Source organism: Eucyclogobius newberryi, unplaced genomic scaffold, assembly GCF_026437365.1.
Source record: "Eucyclogobius newberryi isolate DKJ021-1_F unplaced genomic scaffold, fEucNew1.0.hap1 SCAF_22, whole genome shotgun sequence".
NCBI classification, from domain to species: domain Eukaryota; kingdom Metazoa; phylum Chordata; class Actinopteri; order Gobiiformes; family Gobiidae; genus Eucyclogobius; species Eucyclogobius newberryi.
The window spans coordinates 11,143,776-11,157,668 of NW_027315857.1; the positions used below are offsets into that span (position 1 = coordinate 11,143,776).

At 43.1% G+C, this 13,893-nt stretch overlaps 1 protein-coding gene across 1 annotated transcript in view; it reads right to left on the reverse strand.

Moving 5' to 3' along the window:
- adam19a (ADAM metallopeptidase domain 19a) overlaps positions 1 to 13,893 on the reverse strand; it is a 150,223-nt gene that overhangs the window by 2,197 nt on the left and 134,133 nt on the right. The window contains exons 17-21 of the mRNA XM_072459296.1: positions 11,153 to 11,230; positions 8,087 to 8,195; positions 6,543 to 6,684; positions 4,496 to 4,595; positions 2,766 to 3,017 (exon numbers count right to left, since the gene is read on the reverse strand). Coding sequence (XP_072315397.1) covers positions 2,766 to 3,017; positions 4,496 to 4,595; positions 6,543 to 6,684; positions 8,087 to 8,195; positions 11,153 to 11,230 — 681 coding nt within the window. The remainder of the gene's footprint in view (positions 1 to 2,765; positions 3,018 to 4,495; positions 4,596 to 6,542; positions 6,685 to 8,086; positions 8,196 to 11,152; positions 11,231 to 13,893) is intronic.

Sequence of the window (13,893 nt, forward strand, 5' to 3'; positions counted from 1 at the left end):
GAGTGCAGTACCTGAGTAGTACTCGGAGAGGGGGGATGGCTGTGACTTTGCCCACAGGTTTGGGCCCCACAGCAGGAGGCATCATGACTTTCAGTCCTGGGGAGGGTCTGAGCTTCACTGTGGGTGAGGCCCCCCGCGCCGGGCTCAGGGGGAGTGGCCTCTGAGGGGGGAAGGCTGAGTGCGCCAACTGCAGATGACACAGGAGACAAGTTAGATTGGAACAGGGTTTTGCCAGTTTGTCATTATTGGTAATATTGTGTGAGATGGCAATATCAATAGTATCGAACTTTTATCAAATGAAAAGCTCCTGGATCTAAAAACATTTTTCATCAGCAGCAGTGTCAAATTCATACTATGTGATTCTTTAGTTTCAGTGCAGCCAAATAAATGTTATTCCACAGGAACTGTATATGGTCCTTTGAAATATAACAATGATTGAACACAAAGACAATCCTGTACCATGAGGTTATGTTTGATCAAGTTTGGCCAAAGGATCAAAGAACCACCTTTTGACTGTAAATCATTTCCCCCCCTATTTTAGTAATAGATCCTGGTTAAAGCTGTATTGTGTAACCTCTGGTGGAGGGAGCACCATCTGATATTGCTTCTCTTGTAATATTCCACAATATAGCATTAAAATGATCTATCTTGCCTTTATCCAAATCACCTTGAAGAACCTGGCGACTTGAGCAGCTTCTCACCAGAAAGGTTCCGTATTGCACTTTTAGCTGGACACGGTCAGCAGCACATATTGACCCGAGCCAGATCAGCTGTAGTTATTCTGAATATTTAGTTCAGCAGAAGGTTCAGACAAATAGCACAAGAAACAAAAATCTTATGAAAGCTTCCTAGTGGATTCAGGAAGACATTGAAATAATGTTGGCCCATTTTCTTTTGACTTCCAAAGAGACAAAAACGCTGTGGTAATTTGAATCTATCGAGTGGAGTGCAAATCCTCCAGCGGCGTCCTTCTTTAGGAGACATAATAGACGACGTGCTTATTACAGAGAGGCCTGCGCTGATTACACCCCATTGTAATATGTGATTGCAGTCTTTGAGAGTGACTCCTTACTGAACTCACTCCAGTCATTTGGTTACACTGCAGGTGCCAGCTGTTTTTACTTAGCTCCCCAAAATATAACCGCTCCCACTGCAACCTGGGAAATCAAAGAGGACCATCAAAGCTGCGTTTTACCCTCCGAGAAATCCAACTTATACCAACTCATATTTCAACTGGATGTGAGCCGGTAAAATGTGACACTTCTGAGGTAAATGTTCCTTATTCTGCACGATTCCAACAAAACTGTGTAAAATTAAGCTTTGTGGATCTAATGAAGCCAACAAGTCCAGCAAAAGGATAGAAAATAAAGCCTTCTATGTGGGTAACTTGCTTTTTTTTAGCACAATGTTAAATTGACAAACTCTGGTCGAACTTTCCCTCTAAATGCGAGAAGCTTTCCTAGTCCTCTTGTCATTGTCCATTCCAATCTCAGAAAGCGCTGCAGATGTGTCAAGTTTTGTGCATGTGAAAGATGAAAATGTGACAGCTCATAACCTCAGAGTTGTGCTGTGACACTTTGCAGAAGCGAGGTGCGATGATAAGAAAAAAAACCTCCGACGTGTTTGAAATGGATGAAAAGCTATTGAGGAGTTGAACGAGTCTATCAAAGTGTGATTCAGGCTGACAGCGCAGACACAGAAACATGGCAACAGGCTCACTCATCTCCACAAACACAGGAGAAGTCAAACACGTTCTCTCGGATCAAACTGAGACGTCGCTGTGACATAAATAACAGAATCATACTTAAAGGCTTAACGTATATTTAACTCGGGCTTTGCTGCAAACTTCCTTTTCAAGACAGTTTGAATTCAAATTACATACAAGTCACGGATCAATGGAGCAGGATTTCTGGTTTCAGAAGTAACATTCTCATTCATTCTTTCCATGGACTTGAAAAATGTAAGCGCTGAAAAGCTTGGCTGAGGCTTATCAGCGTATATGTGGCAAGTCAAAGACATTTAAAGTGTCTCAGTCCACTGTGGAGCGCTGTAATTAATCATAAAGAAAGCTGTCTTAAGGGCGGGGCTTTTTGACCCTCTTGTTATTAATATGTTCTGTTCACAGTGAGGGGCTTCTTATTTCTGAAACAACCATGTGGAAAGACAAATCCTGTGGAAAAGATGTCAGTGTTTGAGAAGGATCAAATCACTGACATCAAGCAGAAAAGACATTTAAGAAGAAGCTAAACTGATACAGATGTGACCCCAGTGAGAGTGTTTGGGACGAGCTGGAGAAGGCTTTGTGCAGAAGTTACTCTCTCCATCAATACAAGATCATTTGGTGGAAAATAATGACACAGTGGAATATTGCAGAAGCTTATTGGAACTATGCCACAGTGAATATGTGCTGTAATCAAAGCTAAAGGCGCTCCTACCAAAAGAGCCTCTTTTTTCTGTGGGGACTATTTTTTTGTGTGTTCATATGTTTTGTTTTGCCTGAACTGACTTTAAAGTACAGACAGGCCCTGCTCACATTATATTTCCATTCCAATCTTATTCTTGATTTGAATTTAGTTAATAAATGGAGAGTTAACATCTTAGAACAGATAGATTTGAAGTCCTAGTGATATTTACATTCCTCCTCCATCTTGAACCTTCTTTTATGGCACATGTTGATACAGAAACGTACTGTATCAATGCTTTTATTCTCCGTACTATAATCACCTCTCCATATTCCCTCCTGTGTGTCCTGAGTGAGTTCTTACCAGTGGAGACCTGGTGGGGTTGAGGGGCAGAGGTTTCTTGGGTGGGCTGAGTCTCTGTGGTGTGGCAGGGCTCTTGTGCGGCGCTGCAGGAGGTTTGCCCACTGGCAGAGGCGGCCGCACAGCCTTGGCGTCCCGGGCCGCTCCCTGGGGCGACGGGGCAGGCCTCAGGGGACGCACGATGTTCACAGGCTGGTTGCCATTGGAGACGGGGCCCGGTCGCAGAGGCAACAGCTCTTTACTGGTGTGAGGCAGCTGTAACAAGGTGGAGAAATGTGAAGAATCAGTGGTGTCCGACTACTTCAGGTTTTCCACCTCATTTAGATGACTAGTTTATTTTGAACACTTTTTAATTTTGAGCGAGTTTAGGCTTTAACCCCTATCATTTATTTAGCTAATAAAAATCCCACTGTGCTCTGAGCTGATACTTAATTAGAAAAAAAATGAGGTTTATTACAAAAATTACCATTAACAATCCTTTTTAATTAGAAGATCATTATGTTACAGTGAACCCATTACTTATCTCAGTTTGAACACAGGAAGCAAACAATCTCAAGGTCTTTCCAATAAATCTTTAAGAGAAAACTTTTTAATCACTCTATGGCCTATTTAAAAAAAATCCAAATATTTCATCTCGTCTCTCTGCCAACGTCAGAATAAAACCGGTCTTTGCCAAAATGGAATAAGAAATACCGACAAGGCCTGTTCTCATTCACCTTTTTTTCTGGCATGTGCCGTTTGAAAACCAATCCAAGAGTCTGGAGTGAATCAAAAGACTATTACTCATTTGACACTTGTCCTAATGCAATTTCCAAAGTCGTCAATCATAGGCAAAGTACACCAGAATAAGCTTTTGACATTTTAACTCTTGTTTTTCATCAGCTGCGTAACTTCCATTGTTTTCTTTATTTTGATGAATGGCAAGTCAATTTTACAAATATTTTACTCCTAATTATTCATTGCTGGTCAGATTATTCTTCATTTGTATTGTTCTTTTTCTCTAAAATGCTGAATAGAAAAACTGTCAGAAGGAATGTTGTTCACTTAACTCCACTTTGCCGAAGGTAATTACGGTGGGCGTGGTTTAGTGCTTCTTTATTTAAAAACGAGGAGGCGTGACAGCTCCATTACTTAAGCCTTTTGAGCTTATTAAAACATGTGTGATTAAATCTGGAGTGGTGCATGCATTATCCAAATGAAATCTGCTCTTTCTTACGCTGGTGTTCCGATCCCCCATTCTGCACTCGCACAGCTCCATGACAAATGTATCCTAATGTAAAAAAGTATCTAAAAACAACCCCTGCAGATGATGAAAGTGGGAGGAGAGCGGCGCTAAAGTGGTCAAACACTGTAACAAGCTGTGAAGGGGCCCATTGAATATGCAGGTCAAGCCGACGCGGCCAGTCCGTTTTGTACTAAATGCCTTTCGGGCCGCCTCTCATTCACTCAGCCCGGCGTTCTGTCCCCGCACACTTGTTACGGCTCCAACGCGCTCTCCGGAATACAAAGCACCTGTTTTTCCAGTCACATCGCATGTACAGCTGCCACCAGACTGACCATTGCTTGACCCGGAACAAGTGAACAAGTGCTACAGCTTTGGTATTGACTTGTCCACAGAGATCCTTTGAAAGCTTGAAAATGGAAACAATGTAAACATTTTAAAGGGTCTATTTTACGCGGTGTATTTACAAGGGAAGGAGTTGTAAAGCAGTAAGGAGTGATGTGTAACGCACCCCCTTGTGAGCGCTGGCCTTGTTGATAGGTCCCACCACTTTGAGGTGAAAGGCGGGGTTCAGATGTCCGTTCTTCCCCTTCTCCACTGACATGTCGCTCCTGAGACACAGAAAAGACACAAAACAATCAAGACACTGCCATTTGTACATGCACGTTCAGCACAGGATTAATGAGGTCATTTGTTTTGGTAGTTTATATTTTCAGTTGAATACTTCCAACACTGTAAAAGTACAGGTATAAGAGCAAACCATTTATTCAAGTATCACATAAAAGTTGTTACTTTTAGAGTAAAAAGCACATGTGTTTCGTGCAGATTTGTGATAAAGAATTGGGGTTATTTATTTTCAGAATTTCTCACTGTTTAATGTGACTTTTAAATGTATATTTGTGTTGGACTTGTAGGACCTGAACTCAAAACTATGAATGCTCTCAAAATCCCTCAAACCTCATGAAAAGTACTTTCTACTTTTCAAAAATGTAGTTGAGTAGAAAACACTGATTCCTGCTCTCAAATGTAGTGAAGTAAAAGTAAAAAAATATCCACAGTAAAATGTACTAAAGTAAAGAGATATCTAAATATTTTACTTAAGTATTGTAGTTTTACTTTTGGACTCCATTACTTTCCACCACTGAATATTTTTCGCAGAACAAATGTATGATTTAATAGATGATTTAATTCTTGTAGTTTGAGCAGCACAGCCCTGCGTGGCTCTGTGTGCAAACATTCTGGATTCTGAATATCCTGCTTCAACTGACTCGGCAGCTGCAGTCAATACATATGTGCCTGGATCCTCCTTTAATCAGCAGAACCCCCTGCTGTCCTCGCCCTGAACTGCAACACACCCCGGCCTCCTGCTGTCAGACCAGCTCAGATGTGTTTTTTTTTTTTCCCTGATGTTGTAGCTATATCAGATTCTTGTATTGTGGCTGGTTTATTTCTGCAGTTAGAGTGAGATTCAGCCGTGTTTAGCCTCTCTGTTGTTGGGGTCAGGCGTGTTGGAGGAGCTCTGATATCTGTCCGGTAAATCAGAGGAAAGAGGCGGCTGTTATGAGAGCTGTCGCCGAGCGTGAGGGATATGACAGTGGTTGTAAAGGAGGCGCACAGCTTTATGGGGACGCGCATGGCTGTGGACGTGATGGAGATGGTTTACGCACGCTGTCAATACCATAAAACTGAAATAGTTTGCTTCACTTTAGGTTTGCTCTGACTTAATGGATGGATGGAAATTGTTTTATGTTTTGTGCCAGCCCAAAGCAAAGAATGTAAACGGAGTTAAACCGATGCTAAATTAGTTTTGAAAGGAACAGTATGTAACCTACACTCTTACTGTTTTAAAAATGAGCCCGTGTCCAGAGCCTAAACCTGATCGAAAGTGTTTCTCTTTTTATGCACAGACCATGGCTCATGTTTAGCTCCTGCACCTCCAGAAGTCCAGGCTCATGAGCTGCAGAGGCCAAACTAGCCCTGATTCATGATTGGTGCAGGAGCGTTGAGATCAGAGCCAGGACAAAGCAGAGGTTTAAACCGTGGATTTCAGCTTTGAAACTGGCAACGCAAATAAGACTCGTGAGACTCATTCTGCGCCGATTCAAAAATGTGTCTTGAGAACCCAAACACCAAGTGAAAACATCAACAGCCTGTCATGTCCGTCATGTCCAATGTTTTTTAGACTTGTCAGAGTGTTATTTGATTTGAACATGTTATCCTCATATCTGGAGACACAGATGCTGGTTATGAACTTGATATTATATTATTTATCTAAATCTCACATACTGTTTAACTCCTCGTTTTGACTATGAATGTTATATCATACTCCTCTCACAGTAACAAGTTGTCAAGTTCAGCTCCAAACTGTGTTGGTTTTCTGACATAAATTTCTGAAATAAGCAAAGAGTTGCACTAAGTTTCAATCGCGTTCAGAAAACCAGTTATAATTGATGTAGTACCAACATAATACAACATCTCAGGGTAGAACAGATCTGGTGTTATACTCTTGTGTACGATACAATGGTGTAGCTCTCCTTAGACCGATGGACAGGACTTACTTGGTGCTCTTGCTCTTGCCCCGCTGTGAAAGCCACTTGTGGTAGAATGAACTCTTGACCCTGTAGCAGAAGAAGAGCAGGAGGACTCCGGGCAGCAGCACCAGGAAAGCGAAGAGCAGTCCCACCACCAGCCCCACCTGACCTGCACACAACCACAACCACCACACACTCTCAATACACAGCATTCATTATTTACACCGACCGACAATCAATTCTCCCAAACAAATTAAATCCACAGAATCCCATAAGACTTTTATTGTACACGAACATGCATCAATACTGACGGCCCCATAATTCACCACCTACATACTCTATAGTCATATCTGCACTGGTCTCATCGTAAACAATCAAATCAGATCATTATCATCCGGTTTGGACAGATTGCTCGCCCTGCTTGGCCTGTAGTTTCTCGGTGGAACTGAATGTATTTTCCAGGTAAACCAGGTCCAGGGACACAGCTGCTTTCACATTACAGTGTACAGTGTTCAGCAGAGAAGGACAAATCTATCCACAATCTATTGCTCCTGACGCAGTGCTTCATCAAACATGGAGGTCACTCTGGTCGCAGCTTGAGATTGTGTCACTAAATATGGACTTTTAGAACACAGAATAAGACATCATTACAGATACGCTGCTCCGCTGATATTAATTGACCAATATTTATGTCCTACATGAGTAATATATTGTACAGTGTAACAGTGCTCTTACTGGAATCAAAGTTTTGGTTTATTTTTCCAATGAAAGTCTGCAAATGTTCACAGTATTAAATGATTTGAACATCTGCTCTTTCAGGTATGAATTGTCATTTTTGTGGTATTTCGTTTGAAAATACCAGATTTTGTGCTTCATTTATTGTTCTGTCCTTCCCATGACATTTACTTCAAATTATGAATCCGATGTTATGTTTCTGCTCATTTCACTTGAGCAGTAGTTTTCCCAAGTACTTTTTTTTACTCTTATTGAATTTCTTGGACCACTTCTTCGTACTTTCTACTCTTCCCACATTGCTCTTAAGTAACACCTTGGCATTTTAACTGATTTCTTGTTATTCTGGAACTTCAATACATTTCTAAATACTGGTTCACGCCTGGGGAAAAAACATTGCAATATCGCACCGATCTGCCAGCCTTATTTCAGTCAGTGAAGTTGCTTTACCTTATTGCGTAAGCTAATTATAAATATGCCATCTCTTAAAAACAAACCAACGACAAATTTAAATAAACGTATTCCCTATTCATATCCCAACATCCATAATAAATACCATGACCTTTAGCAGTTAGTGGTTTGGGGGACAGGTGTACGGAGGGGTGAGTTCTGTTTCCTAGGACACAACCTCAATTAGCTGCTGCATTTTAGTGCCCGGCAAATGTCCAGTCGTTAAAACTCTATTAAAGCTAATGTTAATTATTGTCCGAACTCATTACATTTGAGGGTTAAGCTAAATCTAATGAGCTCTTTCTCTCGTTTACTACACACACGGTCAGTATTTCTGTCCATCAGTTTAGTGTAGAAGTACATATTTCTGTGTATACAGTATAACTTACTGTTGTATTGGACCGGCCCACTGTCCACGCTCCCTCCCAGCCCTGGCTTCTCACAAAATGGTGGCGCCCATCCTCGATTACAGTGGCAGTTTCCATTACTGTTGCACACCTAAACACACATAAATGTAATGTTAGTGTCATTTTCAACCACTACTATCACTCACCCTCACTATGGATGTCTATACTATTTGGTTAATTGATTATTCAGGTCACAATATAATTTAAGACCTAAAAAATAATAACGAAGCAAAATTAAGTGTTGTTTAGTGCTTTTTATTTGTCCGTTTGTATCACAATAACTTTACATTTTAATGGAAAAATAAATACATTTCACCAGTTTGTGTCAATAATAGTGATGTTTTTTTCTCACAATAATTGTAACTCTAAAATGTATCTATGACTACTGTATTTATTTTACAAGGTTATTTTTTCAGACCAGTGTTTACTTCTTCAGAGTGTCACGTGATGTCGCCGTGTCGCATCTTGTCGGCTGATTTACCCGGGTTTTGGCGCCATCTGCAGTCCCACTTGTTCAGGACAGTATCCCGGGTGTGAGAGAGTAAAAAGGCCCCCTCGTCCTGGTTGAAAATCCAGAGGGCTCGTTTCTGTATCCAAATTGCCTCCTTAATCTGGTCCATAATGTGTCTTCTCTTTTTCACTCTCACACCCCTGGGAGACTGTGACTACAGATGGCGCTGTGGTCCTTCCTCTGCCTGTGAAGACTGCGCTAAAAGATCAGCTGATGAAGACTGCGAGTGAACAATCGTAACGGTCAGCCATGAAAAACAATGTCTGGTCTGAAAAAAAGAACCCTTTAAAATGAACAATCAGATGACTGCTTGCTTCCGTGTGAGCTGATGAACTTCAAAACGCGTGCTCCAAATAGTAAAAAAACAAAAGGTTTTTATAAATACAAAGTTTAAGCTGTGGGATAAGAATCTATAAAAAAAAAGTCTTGCCCTTCAAGTCGACTGTGCTAACAGGCTTAATAGATATGTTAATCACTGATAGCATAATTACATTTGGATGTAATTGGAGCATGGCAACAGTTTCACTCTTGATTTCAAGAGGAGGATTACAGCTGGCGTCTGGAGATATTAATCATGTTTAAATGCTGATTTGTGCATCACAAGTTTGGGGAAAATTTAATGAAGTCCAGAGGTAAATAAACAAGTAAACTTATATTTACTTCTTTCACCGAGGATCAAGGATGACAGTGTGCATCAGCTGTTATTTTATTACTCTTGAGAAAAATACGTATGGGCGGGTGATATTGACATCATTACATTATCAGTGTTAAAACATGTCGTTCATTAGTTGAGGTTTGATAATCAGATGACTGAAATGTCTGTAAAAAGTGTGGGAATATCACCTATTACTTTTTTCATTAGGGTTTTTTAATCAGCATATTTTGTCATTTTTTTTCTTTTTTAAACTATAAATGACATACTCAATATTATACATTCAAGCTTACCCTATTTATATTTTTCTTCTTTTAAATTTTTAAAGTTTAAATTCTTCATGTATATTACAATAAAATTAAACATTATTAAAATTATCCTTCATCAATTACTCAAAAAAAAAATGAATTAAATAATACAATTCTGCATATCGTCAAAATATCTAAATTTCAATATATTTCCCACCTACAATGGTATGGCATTATATTTTATTTCCATGGAGACAAGCAGACATCGGGGAAAGGTCAGATCTGTGGAGAGGCGACTGCTGACAGTAAGAATGCATGTTTGTCAAGATACATGTTTGAGCCATAAAATACCCCTCAACAGAAAAGTTATGTGGTGAATCTTTAGAACTGTTAACGTTAAGTTGGGAGTACCAGCGCCTGAAAATAGAACTCCATTTCATTTGGCCTGACCTGCTTACATTTGCTCAAACTGAAATAGCCCCGTCTCACAAAAACAAGTCAAGGGGCCGAGGGAGGAGCTGTCAGACCTAAAACCTTAAGAAAAAAAATAAATTCTGGTTTAATTTCCTCACCTCGCACGCTGCTCGCATCAGAAATATCATCTGTCAGCGCGGCCCCGGCCCTCAGCTATCAAAAAGCTATTTCCGTGGACATTAACGCCAACTGCCAATTGTGTTACACGGCGGATTCTCTCAACAGCCCGGCACAGACGTTCAGCTTTACATATTACTGAGCCGATCGTAAAGGAGCAAAATAAGGGCCTTTTGCGTCTGCGTGAAAACAAAGAGGGAGGAGTGATTTGTGTAGAATTGGATCGGCTCCCGAGGCTGCTGCGACTACACTCTTGGGGAAAACATCTGTCTCGAATAAAGTGTCAGAGCACTTTGTCACTAGTTTAGCAGTGGATTTCAATACCAAACCCCACATGTTAACTTCACAATACAAGCTTACGAGTAGAAATATTGAAGTGGAAAAGGTCCTGCCGCCGTAAAACAGCAGTTATAGTGGCTATTCAGTAAGAGATTGTTGGCATAAACAAGAGTCCCATGATGCTTTTTTAAAAATATGTATATAAAAGGACTGGTGTGGAAAAACCTCCTTTTCAAATTAGCTACAAATAAAACAAAATTATACGAATTTGATCAAATTTTTAAAATGAAATGAATAAACGTGGCTATGGTGCTGTAGTTTTTAAAATCTATTCTATTCTATTGCCCTTCCAGCTCTGCTCACAATGCGATTCTGAGTCGAAATTGAAGCAGAATAAGTACGTAAACCCGGGTCATGTTTTATGGAGCGATGAGACAATATGAATAGATTCGGCGCTGTGACTACGGAGGTCAAATCCACATCCATTGATAAATAATCTTAATCTCTAATCTCCTAACAAGTGTTATGGGCCTGAACAGTGCGCTCTCTGTTAGCCTCATAAACTATGTATGGTGCTGCCTTATCAGCCGCGGGCATGCTTGTACCGCTACAATAAATACTTCATCACTCCACTTGCTTTTGTATTCCACCTTCTCTTTGGCTGCGCTTTACGGCAGACCGGTGACAGTGGAGCTACCTTTGCCCAAGGACACATTGTGACAATGACATTAGGCGCTGGTGCCCGGGAGCTAGGAGCGCGTGCCTACCCCGTTGCCGTGACAGCGGGCGATGCAGGTCTCTAGCTCGGTGAAGGAGGCGTTTTGGCAGCGGCGGTCTCGACACACCTGTGGCAAAAACAAACAAACACGGGGAGAAAAGACTGTGGTTAACAATGCACTGCACACACTCGCACGCACCCAGCACAGGGGTTTATGGGTAATCTACAGCAGATGGTGCCTCCTGCCTAAGGCCCATAGTTACAAAGACAAGCTCCACTTCTCCAGATCATTAATGGAATAAGAAGAAGATGAATAAATTAGTCACAGTCAACGTTCCTATCCACGATTTCCTTCATGGTTTTATTTTCATTTGTCTCTTGTTTTCTAATTATGACTTTGTTTGGTGGGATAGTTCCTGTGCTAAATATTTATCAGTTTTACAGTCAAGTGGCAGTTTGTGAAGAAAAAATGTATTACCGGTAATAATTCCATCAAATATGCACAGACAATTTACACACACCTGACACACTTTTCTAACGCTTTAAACATTAATTTTACTTGTTTGAGGTGTTATCAGGTTCTCTTTCTTTTTTGAACACAAACACATTTTTTGCCCTAAATTGCTAATTCATGTTTCCTTTACATATTTGATAACCCTGTCAAAAAGCAGGCTATTATTATCCCTCCGTTTCCATGTCAAAGATGTTGTAAATTGCAGGGTTAGTGCCCTAACCCACTAAAATATACAGATTCAAATTCTTTCATGCACTTTCATGATCAGAATGACATCTTTATCTTGAATAAACACACGTTCCATCATACCGCCATATGTTATTATTCTTCCTCTAGTTTATTTATTTCCTAGAGTGTGTGAATCTGTCGTCAGTGGTGGAGTGTCTGTGGTGCAGTGTCTGTGGTGGAGAGTCTGTGGTGGAGTGTCTGTGGTGGAGTGTCCGTGGTGGAGTGTCCGTGGTGGAGTGTCCGTGGTGGAGAGTCCGTGGTGGAGTGTCTGTGGTGGAGTGTCTGTGGTGGAGAGTCTGTGGTGGAGAGTCTGTGGTGGAGAGTCTGTGGTGGAGTGTCTGTGGTGGAGTGTCTGTGGTGGAGAGTCTGTGGTGGAGTGTCTGTGGTGGAGTGTCTGTGGTGGAGAGTCTGTGGTGGAGTGTCTGTGGTGGAGTGTCTGTGGTGGAGAGTCTGTGGTGGAGTGTCTGTGGTGGAGTGTCTGTGGTGGAGTGTCTGTGGTGGAGTGTCTGTGGTGGAGTGTCCGTGGTGGAGTGTCCGTGGTGGAGTGTCTGCTGTCTGTGGTGGAGTGTCCGTGGTGGAGTGTCTGTGGCGGAGTGTCTGTGGTGGAGTGTCTGTGGTGGAGTGTCTGTGGCGGAGTGTCAGTGGCGGAGTGTCTGTGGTGGAGTGTCAGTGGTGGAGTCTCTGGTGCAGTGTCTGTGGTGGAGAGTCTGTGGTGGAGTGTCTGTGGTGGAGTGTCTGTGGTGGAGTGTCCGTGGTGGAGTGTCCGTGGTGGAGTGTCTGTGGTGGAGAGTCTGTGGTGGAGAGTCTGTGGTGGAGTGTCTGTGGTGGAGTGTCTGTGGTGGAGAGTCTGTGGTGGAGTGTCTGTGGTGGAGTGTCTGTGGTGGAGTGTCCGTGGTGGAGTGTCCGTGGTGGAGTGTCTGCTGTCTGTGGTGGAGTGTCCGTGGTGGAGTGTCTGTGGCGGAGTGTCTGTGGCGGAGTGTCTGTGGTGGAGTGTCTGTGGCGGAGTGTCAGTGGCGGAGTGTCAGTGGTGGAGTCTCTGGTGGAGTGTCAGTGGTGGAGTCTCTGGTGCAGTGTCTGTGGTGGAGTGTCTGTGGTGGAGTGTCTGTGGTGGAGTGTCCGTGGTGGAGTGTCCGTGGTGGAGTGTCTGCTGTCTGTGGTGGAGTGTCCGTGGTGGAGTGTCTGTGGCGGAGTGTCTGTGGCGGAGTGTCTGTGGTGGAGTCTCTGGTGGAGTGTCAGTGGTGGAGTCTCTGGTGGAGTGTCAGTGGTGGAGTGTCTGTGGTGGAGTGTCAGTGGTGGAGTGTCAGTGGTGGAGTCTCTGGCGGAGTGTCAGTGGTGGAGTGTCTGTGGCGGAGTGTCTGTGGCGGAGTGTCTGTGGCGGAGTGTCAGTGGCGGAGTGTCAGTGGCGGAGTGTCAGTGGCGGAGTGTCAGTGGTGGAGTCTCTGGTGGAGAGTCAGTGGTGGAGTCTCTGGTGGAGTGTCTGTGGTGGAGTCTCTGGTGGAGTGTCAGTGGTGGAGTCTCTGGTGGAGTGTCAGTGGTGGAGTGTCTGTGGTGGAGTGTCAGTGGTGGAGTGTCAGTGGTGGAGTCTCTGGTGGAGTGTCAGTGGTGGAGTGTCTGTGGTGGAGTCTCTGGTGGAGTGTCTGTGGTGGAGTGTCAGTGGTGGAGTGTCAGTGGTGGAGTCTCTCTGGCGGAGTGTCAGTGGTGGAGTGTCAGTGGTGGAGTGTCTGTGGTGGAGTGTCAGTGGTGGAGTGTCTGTGGTGGAGTGTCAGTGGTGGAGTGTCTGTGGTGGAGTCTCTGGTGGAGTGTCAGTGGTGGAGTGTCAGTGGTGGAGTCTCTCTGGCGGAGTGTCAGTGGTGGAGTGTCAGTGGTGGAGTGTCAGTGGTGGAGTCTCTGGTGGAGTGTCTGTGGTGGAGTGTCTGTGGTGGAGTGTCAGTGGTGGAGTCTCTCTGGCGGAGTGTCAGTGGTGGAGTGTCAGTGGTCGAGTCTCTGGTGGAGTGTCAGTGGTGGAGTGTCTGTGGTGGAGTCTCTGGTGGAGTGTCTGTGGTGGAGTG